At 34.7% G+C, this 25,713-nt stretch overlaps 1 protein-coding gene across 5 annotated transcripts in view; it reads right to left on the bottom strand.

Moving 5' to 3' along the window:
• Positions 1 to 25,713, bottom strand: part of ARMC2 (armadillo repeat containing 2) — a 389,015-nt gene that overhangs the window by 119,110 nt on the left and 244,192 nt on the right. For all 5 annotated transcript variants that reach the window (XM_074187300.1, XM_074187301.1, XM_074187299.1 and 2 more), the window contains one exon: positions 8,392 to 8,602. In XM_074187300.1, coding sequence (XP_074043401.1) covers positions 8,392 to 8,602 — 211 coding nt within the window. The remainder of the gene's footprint in view (positions 1 to 8,391; positions 8,603 to 25,713) is intronic.

Genomic DNA, 25,713 nt, shown 5'->3' with positions numbered 1-25,713 from the left:
AGTTGATAATACCTTCCTCATAGGATTGTGAGGATCAAATTGAAATAATATTTAAAAATGCTTTTTAGCATAATATATGATATCTAATATGTACTTATATCTAGCTCCTTCCCCCACCCAACTGTTACTAGTAATGGCTCTAGTTTTTGGATCATCTCCAATTAGTTGCTATCAGAGGCTTCTTCCTCAATTTCTGGCTGCCGTGATGTCCCTCCAAACCTCAAGCTTTCTATAAAAATACATACCAACAGAAAGGGACATAAAAGATTGAGCTAATCCATAAAAAATATTTTGGCTTTATTATATTCTGGAATAGCCACTTCATTTTAATAAGCAAATTAAAATGCATATCTGTTGGCAGAAAGCTATTGGCTCAGGAGAAATACCAATTAAAAGCCCAGGGGGGAAAAAAAAAGAGTGTTATGTGATCATTGAGAATTGGGACTCGCTCTTCCAGAAGGCTTAGAAAGAAATCAGTTTAAGGGGGAACAAATTCAACAAAAAGTACAAAATCTGGGCCTGTCTCAGAAGGGTCTGGGGCAAAAGAGGCTCCCAGGCTTAGCAAACCAGGAAAAGAGAAAAAGGTTTAAAAACTAGGGGAAAAGAAGCATGAACTCCACTGTAAATACTCTAAATAGGTTTAGAAAAATCTAAATGAGACACTGGAGTACATAGAACTGGAAAGATTAGGTCTCACTAAATTATCACCAAGTCAAGTTGTGTATACTGCTCCACTATGCAGGAAAAAAAATTCATGAAATACTAACATTAATACTGTAGAAAATATTTTGATCTAGTATGCTCTTCTACAGTGCCAAAGCTCTGCAATGACATCCTTGCTATCTTTCAAATTCATCTTATAGAATAGTTTAATACGAGAGACTCTAGCCACCATCTAGACCATCCATGAAGGAGTCCCTTACACAATATCCCTAATATATCATAATCTATCTTCTGCTTGAATGTTCCCAATGACACCTTATTATGTCACAAGACAGTCTATTTCTATTATTTCAATAGATCAATTAAAAACTTTTCTCCCTTATAATGTGCTGAAATTTAAAGCTACATACTATTAGAACTGCAGTCCTTTTATCCTATCTCCTTATAACACAGCCAATGGTTCAATTTTACCTTCTCAAGATTTAGAGAATAATTTTAATTGCATGAGCATCATACTATTGATCACAACATCTGAAAATCTAATAATCATGGCTTCTAATCAACCTATCAATAAAGATATCAAATAAGGCAAGAATAGTCATATATCACAGTAAAGATTCCTCTCACTAGATTCAAATCAATCCAATTAGTTAAAGTACCAAACAAGCAAGAATTTCATATACAATGTTCAGATACTAAACACTGGAGATACAAAGATGTTAACTTAAAAATTTGTTTTGGGAGGCAAAGCAACTCTACCCAGACAAACTAGATGATCTAAAGGGTATAAAATGACTTAAGACTACATATAACAAATACTCAAAATGCAAAAACCATTTTGCCAATTTTCTTAACTACTCATTATTATCAGATATTATCAGCTTAGAAAATTACTTTTCTGAACAAGACTTAAATATTGTACTACAAAATAAAGTTATCCTCTCAGTATAGATATGAAGTGATTCATTGTTGTCTTGTGAAAAAATGTATATAGTATTTTAATGTCTGCAGAACTCTTTCTTCACAACAATAGTGAAGCAGTTGCTATAGGCAAATTATTTGACCACAGTTAGTCATAGGACTAGTAAGCTTTAAAGAATTCTAATAGAAGTCTCAAGGTTTCAAATACAGCATTCTTTCCACAATTCTATATTGCCTCCTTGTCACTGAATTAGTCTGAATATTAAGATTTTACTAAGTTAACAGAAGCACTACTATAAAATAATGTCAATAAGGAAGGGTAAAAAGAATAAAAGATCATTTTAGTATTGGATGGAAAAAATGCAAAAAATGTTGGCCAACTTTCTACTGCCCCAGAAAACAGACACTTCATTTATGAGAACTAAACTCAATTTGTGACATTAATTAACATAATAACATCTTGTTTTTAAAGCAAATGCTTGAGCTAAGTTACCAAATACAAATTATAATTACTTCACTTAAATTTAACCAATTTAAAATATTTTCCTAAAGAAGAATGCCTCTTTATTAAAATATTGAAGTCCATTTTATACAGACATCAAAAATAAAAATATACAAAAATGATATCCTCAATTTTCTTACAAAGATATCTGAAAAGTATTCAAGATCTCAAAGTGAATAATTGCACACATGTACACATATAATTAAAAATTCTGTGTTAGATGACAAACTAATATTTTTAACAACTACTGACTTTGCCACTGGATGTCTAGGGAAGCCACTTCAAATATAAAATGAGGATGTTAAATTACACTATGCCTCTTAATGTTCTATAATTTTCAGATCCTCTATTTCCTTCTATACTTTTTTCCTTCACTCTTACCATACATAGTCAAAAGTCACTAATTCAAACAAAATAAAAGACCAGTCTGAATTGGTGTAAATTTTAATTTACTATTGTTTTATAGATTTAATTTATAAGCTAATGATTCAAGGGGGCTATTTCTTTAAAGTTATTTTATTGACATGAGAGAGGTGGCACATTTGTTCTGCCAGGCTTGGGCTGGAGGTTTAAAGAGAGGTTTCAGGACTATTTTCTCCAAAATTATCTTTAGATATAAAATAGATATAAATAGATATAAAAATAGAATTCATCAAACCAGTTAGCAATACTAAAGCATACTGTACTTTAAAAATGTTTGGAGAAGATTTTATAGAAATATTTAAGCAACAACATCCATTAAAAAAAAAACTTTGGAGCAGCTAGGTGGTGCAATGGATAGAGCACTGGCCCTGGAGTCAGGAGTACCTGAGTTCAAATCTGACCTCAGACACTTAATAATTACCTAGCTGAGTGGCCTTGGGCAAGCCACTTAACCCCACTGCCTTGAGGAAAAAAACAAAACAAAAAAACTTCATACTCACATAGTTAAAGTGACTATATTTTCCAAACAAAAAATCAAGTCATATTGTTGATTAACTTTGCCCTCCTTCCATAATTGCTTGGGATTTTTTATTAGCAACATATAGTAAGATGATCAGTAAGTTTTAGTGACAATCTTCAATCAATCACTACTTTTGCTTTGCTAGCATATGCTAATGTTATCATATATATAAGTAAACATACTACATATATAGCTACAGGCACATATAATATTTCCCAGTAGGTAATCAAATCATCTTCATGTAAACTGGCAATGTTTTTCCAGTCTACAATTATTCTTTTTTTTATGGTTCCTTTTTTTCTTGACTTATATTTATTTTTTACTACAAAGTTACCATCTAGATTCATTCAATTATGTTTTGGTGAAATATAGGAATTTCTGGGAACAATATGAAAGAATGTGTTAAATGAGAACACAAGTCATTCTCATGGCAAAAATCAATCCCAATAACTGTCCTTTCCAGTCAAACTCTCTGCTTTTTTTTTTTTTAACCTTTTAAGGTTTAAGGCATCCCCACCAAAGGAAGATTTGTTTAAGTTGAATATATAACATTCCATTTGGCAACCATTATCTGCTTCTGATACAGATTGATTTTTACTTCCTAAATCCAAATCCAAACTTAATACCAGAAACTCCTCCCTTTATATAAGGGCCAGGACCTCTACTGGACCACTACATTTTGAAAAACATTTAAGAGAAAGTTTACAAGGTTTTAAAATAAATAAATATATATATGGACTTTAGCACAGTTAATGCATAATGAATATAATATAGTAAAGGTGGTTGTATTTATATCACATAAATATAACAAGGTTTTTAAAAGTATAAAACAATATATTTTAAAGAAACAGTGTTTTATATTTTCAAGTGCATACAGTACTATTAATGTTTGATGAAGGTCTACCAAATAGGGGTTCTTTTATGTCCTTCATTTTCAATTTAACATGTCCAGAGACTAATTCAACATTACCCTCCTAAATTTATCCATCTCCCAAATTTCCTTATTTCTGCCAAGGATATCATTATTTTTCCTCATATCTGAGAAGAAAATGTTGTCTTTTGCCTTTTCCCTGCTCCAGTAGCAGGTGGTCACTGATTCCATATCCACTATATTTCTTATATGCTTGCTTTTCTTAACTCTTACAGCCTCAGATCCTTATGGCCTCTCACATAAAATACTGTAATGATCCCATTTGTTCTCCCATGATTCTAGTCTCTCCCTTCTCTAAATTGTTATTTACTTAAGTAGCTGAAAATTTGATATTGCTAAAATATAGATCTATTGCCACTCCTTTCCTCAAAAATCTTCAGGGGCTTCCCTTTTGCCTCTGGGATAAAATACAAAATCCTCATTTTCACATTTAAAATCCTCTACAATCTAGACCCCATCTGCCTTTCTAAGATCATCTCATTATTTTCCTTTCAAGTAGTCTCAACTGCAGTTATAATGACCTGCTATATACACAACACTCTAGTGTGTAAATTCCTTAGGACAAAATAAGTAAATTTATTTATTTTTACACAATAACCTTTACAAATGTTCATCTTTTCTTTCATTTGTTTTACCCAATTTGGCATTGAGTTCACAATATTTTGACATGTATGACATTAATAACAAAACCACTTATCACTTAGGTACTGCACTCTTTTGATGAATCTAGTCTTGATTATAGCCCATAGCTTTTAATGGAGTTCAAATCTGGTGCATTCACAAACCACAGAAGCATGTTTACCTCCACCTTTTAGATTTCTTAATCTTTCATGACATGTGGCATGGTGCAAGGTCATCTTGCAATATTTCTTCTCTATCTGAGAATTTCTATGACTCTAAAATGAAATTACTTTGCCTTCCCAATATATCAATAGATTTGTCAGCATTAATCATTCCTTCAATGGAGACAAGACTTTTAAGGCTCATGAGAAATATAAAAATCCCCCACATATTTTTTCTTATTATTGTTTGTTTCATGTAAGTTGCCCATAACTTACACAGGCTTACTTAGTCTTCTGATAATGGTTTTGGTATAGGTTGGAAAGAAAAAGTTTCATTAGTAAAAATGACCATTTTATAATTTTCAGGATCCCAATATTTGTACTGTCTTTTCCAATGACAAATATTTTTTCTTCAAACAACATTGTTGGCAGCTTTTTTATTTTGTCTCTTTGTTATTTATTTTTGACTTTCTTAGCTTTATTGTGAGTGATTCTATTTCATTTTGATCTTGAATGATCCTCATAACACTACACTATCCAACACCAACAACCACTACAATATCTCTGAAGTCACTTGAAAGGGTTCTCTTTAAAAAGCAACAACATAATATCAACTCTTAAAAACTGAAAAATTAATAACTCAGAAGGACAACAAAATACAGACAGGTATAAGGCCCAGAATCCAGCACTCAACTGACAGAGAATTAACTAATAAGTAGATAAACCAGCTTAATCTGGTTTTATCTGGTCATGGTCAGAAGTTCTGCATTTGCCTCAGTCAGCAGAAGCATTTATTCAAGACCATTGCTGCCACAAAACAAAACCCACATCAAAATTAGAACAAAATAATTCTCACACCACTGTCTTTCTTAATTCCATGCCTTGGTATAGGTGGCCCCCCATGTCTGGAATGAATTCCCTCCTTCCTTATCTATCTTTGCCTCTTAGAATTGAAAGTATGGGTCGGGTGCTACCCCTAAACAAAATCCTTCTTGTTCTTCCAGGTTAGTGCTCTGTCCCTCTTAGAATTACTTGTATAAACTTTTAACTTATTTGTGTATATGTTGTGCTGTGCTCAGCAGAATGTGAGCTCCCTGAACACAGGATCTATTACATTTTTGTCTTTATTATCTCCGGTGCCTAGCATGGACTGCAGTGTTTATTGGGTCTTGAATGTTTACTGAACAGAGCTAAATTTCAAACCTACTTTAATGAATAAAAATTCTTTGAAATTAATAAGTTATTTTTACATGAAAATGATGTTTCCTATCTTTAAAGATTAAACATCAAGTCCTATATTTAAATTATCAGATAAGTCAATTTCTGGAGTCCAAATCAGAGAAATTTTACTAAAGCCATTGCTTTTATTTCTAAAGATAGAATATTTTAATACAACTATTATTTTTAACTTTTTCAGACACTACCCTATTTATCTTGAACCTATACTTCTACTTCTAAATATCTTACTTTCTATTTTCTGCCTCTGCTCCCTTTCTAATTCAGAATTTTCTTCCCTTCCTTAAGTCTATTTGACTGAACATTCCAACAAAATGCTCTTTATTATTCATTAATGTTCTAAAGTTGACAATATGTTAAATGATGGTAGAATTTTATTTTTAAAGTTGGGAATATTATATTATATAGTAATGTTTGTTTCTTGAAATTATTTATTTAAGCATTTAAGATAAACCATCACCAAGTCTTCTTATAAACTTCTAATTCATAAATGTTAAATTTGTTAATATATTCTAATATTTTCTTCCTATTATAGTGAATAAATTTTGCCTAAAGAGGTTGAAAGTGATGAAGCAAAAAATGTGTTATTGAAATTAAAATTTGTCAATATAAACTCCAAACCTAATTAATATGTAATGCAAAAAATGCTAATAAAGGAAAGCAATAAATATCACAATTGCCGAGCAATCTCTTTTTTCCCTGATTTGTTCTTTTTTGACTTAACAGAAAAAAATTTGTAAAGATGCCCTTAACAGTTCTGATTTTAGATAGCATAAAGAACAATAAGCCAAAATAATCCTTTACAAATGGAAAGCATAGGGGTAGCTAGGTGGTATAGTGGATAAAACACTGGCCTTGGAGTCAGGAGTACCTGAGTTCAAATCCGGTCTCAGACACTTAATAATTACCTAGCTGTGTGGCCTTGGGCAAGCCACTTAACCCCATTTGCCTTGCAAAAACTGAAAAAAAAAAAAACTAAAAAAAAGCATCTAAAAACCAGAATGACTCCTATTTAGAATTTCCTTCTAAGAATGGGGACAGCAATAAAAATTTTTTTCAATTACAATGGCTGAAAAATAAATCTTTCTACTAATTTTATTTGTAAACTTTGATTACCTAAAATCTCTTCATTTGCAAAATGACTAGTTTGATATTTTATCATGATTCCCCAAATTCTATTTTGAAGTAACTTTTCTTACTCTTCCCCTTTGCTTTTAATTTAAAAATGTTCCAAATAAAAACTAATATGAAGGCTACCTGTGCTTCATTCTATGTGACCATGAGGACAAAGTAAAATCAGTTCAAATGAAAGGATAATTAACCAATCAACTGAATCAAAAGAGTTAAACTATTTGTGTGTGTATATATAGCCAAAATCAGATCAAGAAGTTTAAAGAAAACGCAATATATGCTTGGTATTAAAATGACCCAACATTATGAAGCTAATTCAAACAAAACAGTTGTTCATCAATGATCTATTGGTAAACCTTGCAAAAGTATCTTTAACCAACACTAAGCAGACCAGAACATGAATTCAGTAGTTCTATTTGCCTTAATGTGACAACAGCTGAGACTCAAGAGCACAAGGATCCTTTTAAATTTTTTCAATTAATGGCTATTTCAGGATGTTGCCCCCAAATTTAACTTCTTGTCTGTCCTTCTGATGTTTAATGTGGACAGGAATGTTGCTTCTGAAAGATGCCCTACTAGAAAGTTGGTATAAAATACAAGGAGTTCTTATTATTCATTTTAAAAGGGGATAGATAGCATAGATAACTGAAATCCAAAGAATCTTCCAAATCTCAAATCAATTCTCAAATTCCTAAATCTTTAGCCAGTAGTTTAAAACTTTATGTAATAATATTGTTTTTACAAAAAAAAAATCTATTTTCAAATGAAATTCAGTAATTAAAGTGGTAGTCCCTTCTCCCTTCCCCCACCCAATCTTTTGTGCCACTGTCAACAATAACAGAATTGGCCAAAGGTAGATAGTAGATGAAAGTAGCAGGAGATATAAGGAAATCAAGCAGGAGTCCTGGATAAACCACAAACCAGATGACTAGTTAATATTCCAGGTGCATTCAAAACTCTAATTAAAATAAATGACTTTACCTAATACTACTAAATGAGTTATTTTTGTATATGTGAATAAAAGTCTTACTAGGAATAAATCTGTAATTATGCAAATCCAGAACATCTACCTATGAACTTAACAGAGCAGGAAAGTCCCACATTATCTCATGAATCATTATCTTAGCAGTTGATGGCATAACTGAGGAAAGATGCAGACTAATAAAACAACTTATCAGTTAACAACCCAATCAATATAGGATGAAAGATTAAATTTAAGAAGATTGTGGTTAAAAGCAAAGTGGCAATGCTAAAGGACTACAAATAAAAAAGTAATACTAACCCTCCACTTCTGAGATGAATTGCTGTTGATGTTGCTTTCCCTTTCAAAATAGCCTGTTCATTGGTTTCATTTAGGTCTCCATCATGTGTTAACTGAGGATTATGGCTGTTAAAATGACCAATGGAATTTAATTCTGTCAGACAAATTCCATTTATTTTAATTGGAGAATCCCCTGTGATAACGGTGTCCCCAGATTTCAGTCTCTTCTTTGCTGCAAATGACCAACAACAATATTTTTTTTACAAAATTTATTAAAATGTCCTTATAAAAATGTACAGTTCCTAGATCTTATATTGCATATGAGATATCTAGAATTATAAAATCAAAAACATTACTGAGCATGTATGAAAAACTTCATTTCTATTTTAAAGCATAATATCATTTTTCCCAATAGAAATTGTGCTACTTATCTTTTGAGTCTAGCCTACTTAAAGGCAGCTACTGCATCTTTGTGACATACCTAGGACATTGTAAAAAGCATTTAAATGTCAATAAATTTCTTGAAATCAGTCATAGGTCATGAATTTAAAGGAAAAAATACAATGGTCATTAAAATATTTATTCTGAAAATATTTCTCAAACTATTTATAAAAGAAACTTAACAAATAGTGCTTAAAACAAAAAAAAAAAGTCTGATTCCTAAGTGTGCCCTGAGAACCAGGAGAGCTGGATTTTCATTCTGATCCTGCTACTTGTTGCCTCCTTAATCATGAGCAAATCCTGTCCCTCTCTGGATCTCATTTCCCTCCTCTAATTAATAAGGAAGTACAGGACCAGAGACTAAGAGGTGTGAGGTAAACTTAAATTGTCTAGTCCAATGTCCTCATTTTACAATTAAAGAAACTGAGGCTCACAGAAATTAAGTTACTTATTCAAAGTCATGAAGGGAGGGAGGGAGGGACTGGTTCAAATTCAGGTTGTATAAGGTTCCCTTTTTCATTTGTTAAAAATGAGTCCTTTTTAAAAGATCAAATTACTCTTTAAGAAAAAGATCACTATTTAAAAATTTTGAGAATTTTTCCCCTTAGATCCATAAGAAAATAGGAAATTGAATTTTAATTGTTGTTTTTCAATCATGTCTGACTCCTCATAATCCTATTTGGAGTTTTCTTGGCAAAGATACTGGAGTGTTTACCATTTTCTTCTCCAGCTTATTTTAGAGATGTGGAAACTAAGACAAACAGGATTAACTTGTCCAGGGTTACATTTAGTATCTGAGGTTGGAAGTGAAGATAACTCTTCCTGTCTTCCGTCAAGGTTTCTCTAATACATTTTGCAAGTGACAAAGGAAAAGCAAAGCTCCTTCAAAAAATATACCGGTGTGCTATAGAGGAATAGGTATTTAACTATATCCCCAAATTTTCTCCTACACAGTAAAAGGCAATAGACAGTGCTGCATTAAACCATTTTTCAAATAATGGGTAACTAATCAATAACTATTAAGCATTTATATAGTTTTGTAAGGTTTGCAAAGCACTTTATAGTATTATTTCATTTTGTCATCAACCCTGATAGGTGTCATTCTGAATCCCCAGTTTAGAAATGAAGAAATTGAGGCAATGTAGTTTAAATGGGGGTCACTCAGCTAGCAAGTGACAGGACAGAATTTGAATTTAGGTACTCCTAATTCTAAATCCAGTATTTTAGTCATATACTACTCCCCAGATGCCTCTTCCCTCTTTCTTTTATTAATGAAACATCTAACATAGAACAGTACCCAAAACTATTTTATTAACATGAAATTCTAGGGTTGGAAAAACCAACAACTTTTAATTTCTTTATATCATTTATGTTCATTTATTCCCTCACTTTTTACAGAATTTAAGTAACTTTCTCAAGGCAATTAAAGAAGCAGCTTCTAACCCTGTGGGTTGAAATCAGCTCCAATGAGGAACAGATTGTTAAATTTTCAATGTGAGCATTTACACATTACATAGATCAGGGCTTGACTTGTTGCTTTGCTGATTTTTAGACTAACAGTGTCAGAGAAAATGTTAATAATGCAGACTGAATTTAAAACTTTGTCCAGTCCCTCCTCTTTCCTACCCCCGCCCCTGCCCAAAGCCAATTATGAAACCTTTACCAGCACACCCCGGACTGACTACAATCCAGATTTCTTGGCCTGCCCACCAGAACTTTCATACTAGGTTGTTTTTAAGTCATTTAACCAAGCCAGGAAAGGCAAATTATACTTTGGAGCAAAGAACTCCTAAGCTTTACTGTATTTGCATATATAACATTACACTTAATGGCTCTGAGGAAGTAGGAAGAAATCAAGAAAAAAGAGAGTCTCAATAACACTGTTCTTTGCTTTCTACTACAACAGGACTTTCACACTTTCAAAGAGGAGAAACCTGTCCATCAACATCCATCCCAAGTCCTCATATTGAACACTAATAACTATGTCTCTGATCTCAGAACTACCGTGTCTGCAAATTTCTCTCAATGTTACTGATTAAATTTTTTTAAGTTCCTGGTGAAATAGAAAATAATAATTAGGAGCACAACAGTTTAGGAACAATCTATTATGCATTTTTCTTTTTGGCAACTTAAAGCCAACTATCAGCCAACACAAATATTTGAAAACAAAGACATTAAGCAGCTGTCCCAACTTTAATTAGTGCTGTCTGCAAACCTATTTTCCTAATCCAGGGGTTTCAAACCTACCATGCCCCACCCACCCAAACCAACCCATGGTCATGCCTTCAGGGTGTTACAAGCAAAGAGTAAGTCTAGGGAGGAGTGAAAGGAAAAGAGAAGAAGGGGAAAGGGGGAAGGAAAAAAAAAGAAGATAGAAGAGGAGATGGAAGAAGGGAGAGAAAAGGAGAGAACACTTAGTTTTGTGCTCATCTTCTTGTGCTCGATACTTGAGCATAATCTCTTGTATCGGATGTGGATGTAGAGTGTAGGCAGTGCTCCCTGACAAGCCAAAGGGGGAATAAAAGAAAGGTTCTGATGACATGCTTCCATACAACTTCAAGGTATGAGACAGAGGGAGTTTCAAGGGTTGTGAGATCTTTGCAGCAAACAGACCAGCCTGGAGCACAAACAACCCTGGATTTTGGAATAGAACATGAAGGACCAGGGCTGCCCCAACAAACCCTTCCAACAATCACTAATTAGAGAACAAATTACTTCCTAGGAAAAAAGTCTGTTAGGAACACACATGCCTTTTCAGTTACACTCAGACATAGTGTACTAACCATCACCTGGAGCCTTTCTGAGTACATGTGATAAACACATTATACAGCATTCTTGAGATAGAAGTCAAAAATCATAAAAAACCAAGTAATCTTCACATCAGTCCTATAAGGAGAATGCCAAAAGCTGAATATCCTATTGGGGGGGGGGGGTTTGCAAGACAATTGGGGGTTAAGTGACTTGCCCAAGGTCACCAAGCTGGGTAATTAAGTGTCTGAGACTGTATTTTAACTCAGGTCCTCCTGACTCCAGGGCCAGTGCTCTATTCACCTAACTGCCCATCAACCCTATTTTTTAAAAAAAGAAGTACACTAAGGAAGGCATCAGCATAAAGGGAAATCCTCCCTTTTCCAGTTTCTAAATCACACTTAATAACCACTGTGACTTTAGTGACCTGGGGAACTCCCAAGGAGGAAATGCTTCTAATCATGCAAATGGGCACCTTCTTTGCAACTTCTAGGTTGAGTTTCCTAGGACACATATAAGTTAACAGATCCAGCATCACAGAATGAGTTTATCAGAAGTCTGACTTGAACTCATGTCTTCCTAGCTCCTAAGTCTGCTAGCTCTATTGATAATGTTTTGCTGTCTCATTTTATTAAGACTTTATATTTCAAAAGATACTTCTAAATCTCATCCTCCATCCTTTCTCTGTGTGTCTGTGTCTGTCTCTCTGTCTCCTACAACAGTTAAGTTTATTGGATAGCATGGTGACTATGGGAGAGAGAACAAAACAGAATGAGAGAAAGGACCATATCTCCCAGATGATAAAATCTGTATAACAACCCTCCTGTTTGAGCTGATACTATGTTTACATGTGAAAGTGTAAGGACTGTTCTCAAGGACTGGAGAGCCTAGAGATTTTCCTTTCCTTTCCCCCTCTCAAGAGAGTGATTCTTTAAGGCCAGGATAAGATTAAAGTCTGGCACCAAGTCTGTGGCTCTCTAACATCGAATGCTCCCAGGATTGGAAAGATTTTCATGAACTGATGCTGAGCAAGATGAGCAGAAACCAGAAAAACACTATACACCCTAACAGCAACATGGGGGTGATGATCAACATTGATGGACTTGCTCATTCCACCATTGCAAACAACCAGGGACAATTTTGGGCTACCTGTGATGAAGAATACCATCTGTATCCAGAAAAAGAATTGTGGAGTTTGAACAAAGACTAATGACTACTAACTTAAATTTAGGGGAAAAAAACTATTATCTTATTATGTAATTTTTCTCTTATACTTTATTTTTCTTCCTTAAGGATATGATTTCTCTCTAATCACATTCAACTGAGATCAATGTATACCATGGAAACAATGTAAAGACTAACATAATGCCTTCTGTAGAGGATAAGAGGAGGGAAGCAAGAATGGGGGGAAAACAGTAAAATTCAAAATAAATAAAATCTTTCTAAAAATGCTCCCAGGATTGACATCAAGGTAAGGGTTACAGGTCATTTCCACTACACTGACAGGTAGCTTAAGGCAGTCATTTTAAGCCTTTAACAAATGAGAAAACTGAGGCAGGGGAAAAGTTAAGTGATTTGCTCAGGATTTTACATTTAATAGGTGGAACTAAGGTTTCAACCTGATCCAACTGCAAGTCTAATTCTTTTTTTTTTTAAGGTTTTTTGGGGGGGTTTTTTTTGCAAGGCAAATGGGGTTAAGTGGCTTGCCCAAGGCCACACAGCTAGGTAATTATTGAGTGTCTGAGACTGGATTTGAACCCAGGTACTCCTGACTCCAGGGCCAGTGCTTTATCCACTGCGCCACCTAGCCACCCCTACGCAAGTCTAATTCTTAGGCCACATTCTTATTATAGGTTCTGAAGCTGAAAAGGCCTTTGAAGTCATCCAGTCCAATCTCTCATTTTACAGATGAGGAAATCCAGAGAAGTCAAAATAATCTACGCAAAGCTTGAGATATTAAGTCCCAGAGACAAGTCTTTTTGACTAAATCTCTTTTTCATTACACTACTACTACTGTAGAGTAAAATTGTTAGTTAGCTGGGACCCAGAACATTCTTATTATAATCACTACCTGTGTTCTTTGATGCTACACATTTTCATACTGATCTAGATAATACCTTCCCTTCTTGATAACTTTACTATGTCATTCTAATGCTGAGAAATCAACTTTTCCAAACATCCCAAAGCAAAAGAAGCTATTTAGTTTGCTCTGTTATGATCCTTCTCATATGACTCCACAAATGCATTGGTTCATTAAAATGAGCTGGCCTTTAATACAAAGCTGAGGACTACACATTTTTTCCTCTTTATCTCTCATTTCTTTTCATTATCCCTTCCTCTTTATCTGTTGCTTTTTCCCTCCGTTTCTGACAGATCCTGTTCTTATTTATAACTTCTCTCTGCATATTAAAATTTACTCTCTCTGCTTAATTATTTCTTATCCTTCATTCTCTCCTCAGTTTTTTTTTAGATTTTTTAAAGGGGTTTTTTTTTTTTGCAAGGCAATGGGGTTAAGTGGCTTGCCCAAGGCCACACAGCTAGGTAATTATTAAGTGTCTGAGGCCAGATTTAAACTCAGATACTCCTGACTCCAGGGTCAACGCTCTATCCACTATACCACCAAGCCGCCTCTCAGAGATTCTTAAAAGCAGAAATATGCCTCCAAATCTCCTCTGTGATTTCTCTATCACAAGTTTGTCCACCTCAATGTTTTGTTGGACACAGCTTATACTCACTATATATATAACCTAGTCTTTGGGAAAACTTTCAAAGATACAAACTAGATAAGATTCTATCTTAAGCTATCTAAAGTATCTCCAATACTTTAAACTTAAAGTTCAATGGATTTCAGGGTTTCATAAATTTATTGGGAGAAAATAATTGCATATTCATTTCAGTATGACTCATTTCCTTTGCAATTCTATTTATTTTATTTTGTGCATTTAAAAACATTATTCTGATAGGAGATCCAGAGGTTTCACCAGAATGCCAGAGGGGTCGATGTCACACAAAAAATTAAGAAACCCTCCTTCCATCCACTTACAAGTGTGGAGCAGGAAAGGGCTGAGCTAAAATAGCCTGAACTTCAAGGGGTCAAAGAGAGTTTGGAGGAAGGCAGAGAAACAGACATGGTATCAGTGACAGGGGAAGGCTGTAAGGTCTGTAGTGGATCTGAGTAGAGAGGAAAAAAGCAGTAGCAGCAATAGCATGGCACACCATCAAGAAGGCCTTGATTTGGAATTAGGAGACCTGGATCTTCAAAATTCTAACCCAAGTGTTTACTCCCTGTGACATCTTGAATATCTCTCATCCCTTCTTTGGGTTCCTCTGTAAAATAAAGAAGTTGGACTGGATAATCAGAGGTTCTTATCCTATGGACTATGAATTTTTTTAATATTTTGATAAATATATGTCAATATAGTTGGTTTCCTTTGTAATTGTATATGAATTTATTTTGTGCCTTTAAATATGATTCTCAGAAGGGGTCCATAGATGTAAGCGTGCCAAAGGAATCCATGACACAAAAAAGGTGAATAATCCCTGCTTCAGAAGAAAAGCTGACTCAGGAAAAATGGGAGGCTTATCAATCTTGGTGATTAAGATGTAGTTTGTTCTGATAAGGAGGAAACAGAAAATATTCACCATGCATTCATGTATATATACAAATTTGTGCTTATATGTAGTACATACACATTGTATGTATTTACATGCCTACATGTGTATACATATGTGTGTTGAATATTACTGTGTATATATGCACACAAACACATACTAGTAGAATGGCATTACCAAAGATTTCAATAAATTGTATGATCAAATCTCTCATGATATCCCTGTAGTGAAGAGGAGGATAAACAGACTAGATAACATTCAATTGGATGGACCCATGGTGTTTTTGATTCAGAAGTTCCCTCTAATATTATAGGTCACAAACCATCCATACCTGCCCATCTTGTTTAACTCTTGTCCATGTCTTTGAAAAACTAACCACTAAAGATCCATTATGATGGAAGACTTTCTCACTTTCTCCTGATCTCATTCTTACAAGGATACCATTAGTTCTCTGGCTCTCAACATACTCTCATCAGAGGAGTAGCCCATCTTCTCATAGAATTACTTGAGATAGCTTTCATTCCTCTTCTTCTAAGGGGTCCTCATTGGATATATATTATAGCCTGTTCATATCCTTCACACACTTCATTGCTCTGTGTGCCATACACTTTTAATTCTTGGAAGGTAGATGTATTCCAAATCCCACTACTATATAGTGATGCTGGTAGAATACTGATATTAAAAACATGGGTCTTTGCTTTCATGGGAAGTTGAGATGAGTAAAGGAACTAGGAATTTCCAAATGCAACCTAGTTCAATTTCCTTCTCTTGATCTACTCTAGGTTAAACTCATCCTTCTTTAGTCTCTATCCGATGGATATCTAATAGAGAAGCTATATAGACTATCTGTTTAAATGCATCTTAAAATTTGGGCAAATGAACCAAATTAGAAGCAACTCAGTTGAACACTCCCAACATTTCCCTCCAAACAATTTTAAAATAATGCCTCAAATCACATTTTGGAGTGGCAGAGGCAATAAAAGGTTAAGGTAAGACATTTGTCTGGTCTAACAAAACTCAAGATGGTCAGCATGAGAAGTTTGTGACATTGGGTAGAAACCTGTCCAAAGCCAATACATGGGACAGTGGCATCAGTGCTCTTACCTCTCCTAGGAATCATACCACCAGCAGACCCACATAACTAGCTATGAGAAAATAGCTACAAAAAAATACAAAGATAAACAGTGCTTTCCCATGCCCAGGTAAACAGAGTCCAACTTTAATATTCATTATTTAATATTAATAATATAATAATATTAATAATTATTTAATATTCAAAGTCAAAATATAGGTTACAAAATGAACAAACAACAATAAAAATAATTTAAACATAAAAACTACAACAGTAGCAAAAAAAGATCAAGATATAAATTCAAAAGACTATTAAACAATGCCTCAAAGAAAAATACTAGGGGCGGCTAGGTGGCACAGTGGATAAAGCACCGGCCCTGGAGTCAGGAGTACCTGGGTTCAAATCCGGTCTCAGACACTTAATAATTACCTAACTGTATGGCCTTGGCCTTGGGCAAGCCACTTAACCCCATTTGCCTTGAAAAAACCTAAAAAAAAAAAAATACTAGTTGGACCCAGGCCCAACAAGAATTTCTAGAAGAATCAAAGAAACAGAAAAGAGTGATAAAGGAAAAATAGGGAAAAAGACTGAGAGTGATGCAAGAAAATTATGAAAAGAGAATTCACAGGTAGGTAAAAGAGGAACAAGAAATTTGAAGAAAATGGCTTAATGGTTAAAATAAAAAAAGCACAAAAAGTCACTGAAGAAAAGATTTCTTTAAAAACCAAGATATACCAAATAGAAAAGTAAGTACAAAAATTCACTGAAGGAAAAAACTCCTTAAAAAGATTGTGATTAGGGGCAGCTAGGTGGCGCAGTGGATAGAGTACTGGCCCTGGAGTCAGGGGTACCCGAGTTCAAAGTCGGCCTCAGACATTTAATAATTACCTAGCTATGTGGCCTTGAGCAAACCACTTAACTCTATTGCCTTGCAAAAAAAAAAAAGCCAAAAAAAAGACTGTGATGTTGGGAAAGATTGAAGGCAAAAGCAGAAGACGAAAGTAGGGGAGGAAATAGATAGGTTGTATCATAGAAGCAAGGAACATGAGCATGAACAGACTTGAATAGATAGTGGAGGACAGAAAGGCTTGAAGTGCTATTGTCCACAGGATAATGAAGAGTCAGACAAAACCAAATGATTCAACAACAAAGAGTCAATCAAATGGGGGCAGCTAGGTGGCGCAGTGGATAAAGCACCGGCCCTGGAGTCAGGAGTACCTGGGTTCAAATCTGGTCTCAGACACTTAATAATAACCTAGCTGTGTGGCCTTGGGCAAGCCACTTAACCCCATTTGCCTTACAAAAACCAAAAAAAAAAGAGAGATACAAAATCTCACTGAAGAAAATAATTCCTCAAAAATTAGATTTGGGCAAGTAGAAACTAATAACTCTATAAGACATCAAGAAACAATAAAGCAAAGTTAAAAGGATAAAAAATAGAAGAAAATGTCAAATATCTCATCATAAAAACAACTAACCTCAAAAATACAATGAAAAGAGATAATTTATTATTGGGCTATGAAAGTCTTAATTAAAGAAAACCTCTAGACATAGTTCAAGAAATTATCATGGAAAAGCAGTTCAATAGCTTAGATCCAGGAAGTAAAGTAGAAATTGAAAAAGATATATCATTTCCTGAAAGAGATCTCAAAGTAAAAATTATTAGGACTACTAAAGCCAAAGTCCAGAGCTCCAAAGCTAAGGAAAAAAATACTTCAAGATGCCAAAAAGAAACCAATCAAATACCATGGAGCCACAGATAGTATCACACAAGATTTAGCAACTACCACCTTAAAGTTTGGAATACAACATTCTGGAAAGTGAAGGAGTTAGAATTACTACCAAGAATAATCTAATCAATAAAACTGAAAATAATCCTTCAGGGGGAAAAATGGATATTTAATGAGAGGACTTTTCTGATGAAAAGACAAGAGTTATATAGAAAATATGATATTTAACCACAAAACTTAAGAGAAGCATGAAAAGGTACTCATAAAGGCCTCAATAAACCATTAACATTCAGGGAAAAAAATACAAATAACTTCTAAGAACTTTATCATTATTAGAGCAGTTAAAAGAAGTTTACATGGCGGGGGGGGGGGGGGTGGAGCCAAGATGGCAGCGTGAAGGTAGCATTTCCCAGAAATTCCTTCCCCAATAAACTCCAAAAGCCATCGAATTTATGACTTTAGCCAAAATTTAGAGGGGCAGAACCCACAGAAAGACTGAGTGATACATTTTCCCAGTCCAAGATAACTTAGAAATTCTGTGGAAAAGGTGTGTTTCACAAAACAACTGAGCTGGAAAACAGATTCAGGAAAGATAATTTAAAAATTATTGGGATACCTGAAAGTCAAGATCAGGAAAAGAGCCTTGACCTCATTTTTAACGAAATCCTACAGGAAAACTGCCCTGATATCCTAGGAGCAGAGGGCAAAATAGAAATTGAGAGAATCTACCGATCTCCCCTTGGAAAGAGATCCAAAAAAAATCAACCCCCAGGAATATTATAGCCAAGTTCCAGAACTCCCAAGTCAAAGAGAAAATATTACATGCAGCCAGAAGGACACAATTCAAATATTGTGGAGCTGGGGCAGCTATGGTGCAGTGGACAGAGCACCGGCCCTGGAGTCAGGAGTACCTGAGTTCAAATCCAGCCTCACTTAATAATTACCTGGCTGTGTGGCCTTGGGCAAGCAACTTAAACCCATTGCCTTGCAAAAACAAAACAAAAACAAAAAGCAAAAAACAAATATCATGGAGGGGCAGTCAGGATCACACAGGACTTAGCAGCAACTACATTAAGGGCTTGGAATATAATATTCCAGAAGGCAAAAGAGCTTGGAATGCAACCAAGAGTCAACTACCCAGAAAAACTAAACATCCTCTTCCAGGGGGAAAAGATGGACTTTCAACGAACCAGGGGAATTTCAAATGTTCCTGTTGAAGCAACCAAAGCTGAACAGAAAGTCTGACCTTCAAATACAGGACTCAGGTGAAGCATAAAGAGTGGAGGAGAAGGGTAAAATATGAGGGACTTAATGATGATGAATTGCATGTATTCCTGCATAGAAAAATGATACTGATAATACTCATATGAAATGTTTCATTTAATAGAGCAGGTAGAAGGAGCTTTTATAGATGAAGCATAAGAGAGAGCTGAATTTGAAGAGATAATATATTGTAAAAATGGAGTCAATGGCTAAAAGGGAAATGCACTGGGAATAAGAGAAAGAAGAGGTAGAATATGCTAAAATATTTCATATAAAAGATATTTTTTTTACAATGAGCTTTTGCAATGATATGGAAGGGGGAAGACAAAGAAGAATGAGGGAACCTTCACTCTCATCAGAAATGGCTCGGAGAGGAAACAGCATACACACTCAATAGGGTATAGACATCTAGAGTAAAAAGGAAAGGGGGGGAGGGGGAGAGATGTGGGTGATAGAGAAGAGAGGGTAGATCATAAGAGAGAACAGTCAGATATGACACATTCTCTTTTTTACTTCTTGAAAGGGGCTGGGATTGGGTGCCCTGTCTGGGACCATGGGGCTGGGTGGTTGCTGGATTTCAGTATGTGGGCTCAGGGCCTCTTGACCCCAGGGTCAGTGATCAGTCTGCTGTACCACTCAGCTACCCTACAGCACATTTTAGAAGAGGGACAGAGTGAAAAGAGAGAGAAAATATAACATATGGTAGGGGGGAGAAATGGATGGAGGGAATTATAATCAGCAACATCAACAGTGGAAAAATATGGAAGTAACTTTTATTTTATGATAGACTTATGATAAAGAATGTGATCCACCTGAGACAGAGCTGATAGTATCAGAACACAGACTGAAACACATTTCTTTTCTCTTTATTTCTCTTGAGAGTCTATATTTTTGGGGGGAGGGGTATTGTGTTTACTCTTAAACAAGAATATTTTAGTAATGTATAAAAAAATCACTTGAGCAAGATTGGGGGAAAACTGTAAAACTCAAATAATATCTTTAATAAAAATTTTAAAAAATCACTTGTACAAAAATATTCATAGCAGCTCTGTTCATGGTGGCAAAGAATTGGAAATTAAGTAAATGTCCTTCAATTGGGGAATAGTTTAACAAAATGTGGTATATGTATATGATGGAACACTATTGTTCTATTAGAAGCCAGGAGGGATGGGAATTCAGGGAAACCTGGAAAGATTTGCATGGACTGATGCTGAGCAAGATGAACAGAACCAGAGGAACATTGTGAACCCTAGCAGCAACATGGGGGGGTGATGACCAACCTTGATGGACTTGCTCATTCCATTAGTCCAACAATCAGGCACAATACTTTTTCTTCCTTAAGGATATGATTTCTCTCTCATCACATTCAACTTAGATTAATGTATACCATGGAAACAATGTAAAGACTAACAGATTGCCTTCTGGGGGGTGGGGTGAGGAGAGATGCAAGATTAGGGGAAAAATTGTAAAAAATTCAAAATAAAATAATAATAACAATAATAACAATAATAATAATAAAGAAGTCTACATTGACAGAGGGTTTGGATATGAATTGATTATGTTGAAATGATCTCCCCCCCAAAAAATATGAAGCGGTGAGAAGGAGGGGTTATCTAGGAAAAGGCAGGAGTTAAAAGAGGTAAAATTTTCTTAAAAGAAAAGAGACATGCAAGGAAAAACTTTTACAATGATGGGGAAATAGAAGGGGGGGACAATGTCTGAACCTCACTCTAAGTGGAATTGATTCAAAGAGGGAAGACTACACATATATATGTATATATAGATATATATAGATACACAGAGAGGAAGGGGATAAAGGTAAAGGGACTGGGGGATGATAAAGGGAAGGGCAGATTAAGAGAAGCAATGGTTATAAGCAAAATAGACATATGTGGGGCAGCTAGGTGGCGCAGTGAATAGAGCACCGGCCTTGGAGTCAGGAGTACCTGGGTTCAAATCCGACCTCAGACACTTGATAATTACCTAGCCATGTGCCCTTGGGCAAGCCACTTAACCCCACTGCCTTGCAAAAAAAAAAACAACCCTAAAAAAATAGACTTATGAGAAGAGACAAGATGAAAAATGAGAAAGAAGGATAAACTGAAAAAACAGAATGGACAGAAATAACAATTAGTAATAACAACTGTGACTGTGAACGGTATGAACTCGTACATAAAATGGAAGCTGAAATCAGAAAAGATTAGAAGTTAGAATCCAAATGTATGTTATTCAAAAAAGACACACTTGAAACAGAAAGAGACATACACACAGAGACACAAACAGCTAAAATAAAGGGCTGGAGCAGAATCTATTATACTTCAACTGAAGCAAAAAAGATAGTGGTTGCAATCATAAACTCAGATAAGCAAAAGCAAAAATAGACATAATTAAAAGGAATAATCAATACTGCTGCAGTAATCAAGCTACATTTTTCAGGTGCAATGAGACAATGAACTAATGTAAAAAAATTACAATAAGTTTCTCTGATAAAGACCTCATTTCTCAAATATATACTGAGTGTGGAACTGAGTGAAATTTATAAAAATAAGAGTCAACCAATCAATGGTCAAATGATAGAAACAGACAGTTTTCAGAAGAAATAAAAAAAAACGCTCTAAATCACTATTCATTAAAGACAAAGCAGGGCAGCTAGGTGGCAAAGTGGATAGAGCATCAGCCTTGGAGTCAGGTGGACCTGAGTTCAAATCCAACCTCAGACACTGCCTTGGGCAAGCCACTTAACCCCATTACCTTGCAAAAACCTAAAAAAAAAAAGACAAAGCCAATCAGAAATGAGAAATGTTGGAAGAGATGGGAAAAAGCAGGTACACAAATGAACTGCTGGTAGAGTAGTGAACTGGTCTAACCAATCTGAAGACAATTTGTAACCAGGTCCGAAAGACTACAAAACTGCATCCTCTTTGATCCAACAATACCACTACTGGGTCTACATTTCAAAGAGATCAAAAACAAGGAAAAGTACTTATATGTACAAAAATATACATAGCAGCTCTTTTTGTAGAGGCAAAGAATTGAAAATCAAGGGAACATTCATCAATTAGTGAATGCTAAAAGAAACAACAAATGAGGCAGTTCAGAAAAATATGGCAAGACTTACAGGAACTAATGCAAATTCAAGTGATAAGAACTTGGGACATCATTTTGAACAGGAACAGTAACGTTGCAATGAAAATCAACTGTGGGGGGCAGCTAGGTGGCGCAATGGATAAAGCACAAGCCTTGGAGTCAAGAGTCCTTGAGTTCAGATCTGACCTCAGACACTTAACAATTACCTAGCTGTGTGGCCTTGGCCAAGCCATTTAACTCCATTGCCTTATAAAAATTAAAAAAAAAAATCAACTATGAAAGACTTGGCTACTTGGATCAACACCAAGATCCAAATCAATTCCAAAGATTCATAAGAGAAAAAAATGCTATCCACCTCCAGAGGGAATTGATGACTTTTGTGTATAAACTGAAGTCTAATTTTCTCACTTTTCTTGCTTTTAAAAAATATGGCTAATATGGAAATAGATTTGCATGATTTCACATGTATAATTGATAACAGATTGCCTAACTTCTCAGTGGGTAAGGAATGGGATGGTGGGAAGGAAAAATTTAGAAATCAAAATTTTAAAAGAATGTCAAAAATAAATAATAACTTTTATAAAAAGAACTGATCAAAAGAAAAATTCCAAAGGACCAATGGCTACTTATCTCGTTATAGAAAGGGGACAGACTCATGAACCAGAATTAGTCATACATTTTTTGAAATGAAGGAAATTATTAAAAGTGTAAATTTTTCAAATTTTTTTTCTATTTGGGAGATAAGAGGTGGCCAGAAGGAGTAACATCATACAAGCAAGACAATTTTAAACACTGTATATAGGTTTTTATTCACTTAAAGAAGAAAAACATGTCATGTTTCATAGATATTTGCCATTTTAATGTATAGGTCTCCTTTTCTTTTTTCACGTGATATATAGAAATGCTCACTTGGGGGGTGGCCAGGTGGCATAGTGGATAAAGCACCAGCCTTGGAGTCAGGAGTACCTGGGTTCAAATCCGGTCTCAGACACTTAATAATTACCTAGCTGTGTGTGGCCTTGGGCAAGCCACTTAACCCCATTTGCCTTGCAAAAACCTTAAAAAAAAAAAAAAAAAGAAATGCTCACTTGGGATTAATTAACTTCATAAGAAATAAATAAAATGGGAAAAATTAAAAAGAAATTTAGACAAATGGCATTCTTCATTCACTTGTTCTTTTCTTAAATGAATGATTACATCAAACTCCTTTAAGGGATTATAGATCTCTTTTAACAAATTCTGTAATGTTCAGGGATTTGATGCAATTTGCATGATATCATTTTCTAACAGGGTATCAAGAAGCCCTCATTATTCACAGAAAATCCTTCTTTAATCAGGAGTTTATGTTGGATCTCCTCCATTAAAGTGAACATTTTTGTGATAAATGTCTTCCTGTTTTATGCTTTTTCTGATCTTTATTATTAAACATGGTTATTTCTGATACAATACAGTCTAAGATTTGCATGAGTCTGATGTAAAAATGGGAAACATCTTGTTTTAAAAGGATCTACATGGGGACATTCTGATCAACAAACAAACTTAATGGGATCTCTTAAAGTATTTACACCTTGTGGGCGGCTAGGTGGCGCAGTGGATAGAGTACTGGCCTTGAAGTTAGGAGTACCTGAGTTCAAATCCAACCTCAGACACTTAATAATTATCTAGCTGTGTGGCCTTGGACAAGTCACTTAACCCCATTGCCTTGAAAAACCTAAAAAAAAGTATTTACATCTTTCACTGAATTATGAAATGCTTATGATGTAATTCATTGATGAAAATCACTCATGAAAGTTTGTTTCCTATTAGTACTCTCAGCAAAGAGGCCCTCAATTCACATACAATGTCTCACGTAAAGATATTATATAAATAGAAAAGTAAGTCTAAGTCAAGAGTAATTAACATTCTCTTCACTGTCTTTTTTTTCAATCTCAATTGGATCCAAGATTTTTCTACATCTTTGATATCTTCTCTTCCTTCAGATATCTTGTACATTAAGCCCTCAATGTCTTCATTAATAAATTACCTCCAGTATTGATCTCCAGTCTTAGAGCTTTTCATGACATATCTCTTTAGAGTCATTTCTATGTACTATAAACACATGTAGGAATGTGATGCCAAGGTTCAAGTGTGATAGTTTCACTATGATAGTCTCCGTTGGAGAAAACAGTTCAATAAAACAATTTTTGCAAGTCTTTTCTATTTTTCTTCTGGATGGTGTCCTCCCATTTTTTTTCCTTGAACTCTCTGAATGACTTTGCTTAGCTGGATATTTTGCCAAGTTTTTTGAAAAGTTAAGTTTTATCCTTCATTGTTTCTCCCTGCTCATAATCAACCATCATTTTATTTTAAAATAAAATAAAATGCTTTTATTTTAAAATAAAATAAAAAGCTTATATTCTATCTTGGTATTGCCTTTGCCATTTATCTCTCTCCATTTGGCAAATATGCTAGATATTTGCTAAGGTATTTTTCTGAGCTCTTTTATTGTAGTAACTAATGATTAAATTGCTGGATAAAATTATGGTTGGTTTTTCTCTTGTCCATTTCCCATTTTTATTACTTTTGTAAACAATTCAGGGTTATTTCAATTGTCTGACATCTTTTCCCATTATTATCCTTTCTTCTTGTTTTGATATTAATTCTGATGTTAACTCCGACAAGTTAATGGTATGAATGTACAGTTGACTTAGGGATAACTCCTGTGTCCATAGCTGTTTGTTAAAAATACATTCTATTCCAACAATTCTGGAGAGCAATAGGCCCAAAGAGCTATAAAACCGCACACAGCCTTTGATCCAGCAATACCACTACTAGATCTGTATTCCAAAGAGAGCACATAAATGGGTAAAGGACCCACATGTACAAAAATATTTATAGTAGCTCATTGTGTGGTGGAAAAGAATTAGAAATTGAGGGGGGTGTCCATCAATTGAGGAATAGCTGAGAATTCTGTGGTCTACAAATGTGATCAAGTCCTATTGTTCTATAAGAAATGATGAGCAAGTGAATTTCAAAAAACCTGAAAAGCCTTTCCAGGACTGATGCTGAGTGAAGTGAGCAGAAGTAAGAGAACACTGAACACAGTAAGAATAACACTGTAAGATAATCAATTATGATACACTCAGCTTTTCTCAGGAATACAATGATCAAAAATACTTCTAAAAGAACTATGAAGCCTGAATGAAGATCAAAGCATTTCACATACATTACTAACCAAACTGATCTATTCACTGTTCACCAAACCTATGTCTCCCTTTGTGACTTTTCCTTAGCTATCCCTCATTTCTAAAATGCTCTCCCAACTCCCCTTTGCCTTTTAGCTTTCTTTAAGCACTTAAGTCTGGCTCTACCCACTATGGAAAAGCCTTTCTTCATCTCCCTAAGTTGTCA

The sequence above is a fragment of the Macrotis lagotis genome, chromosome 5 (genome assembly GCF_037893015.1).
Source record: "Macrotis lagotis isolate mMagLag1 chromosome 5, bilby.v1.9.chrom.fasta, whole genome shotgun sequence".
NCBI classification, from domain to species: domain Eukaryota; kingdom Metazoa; phylum Chordata; class Mammalia; order Peramelemorphia; family Peramelidae; genus Macrotis; species Macrotis lagotis.
The sequence above is the reverse complement of the archived record's forward strand: the minus strand, read 5'-3'. Positions and strand labels throughout refer to the sequence as shown.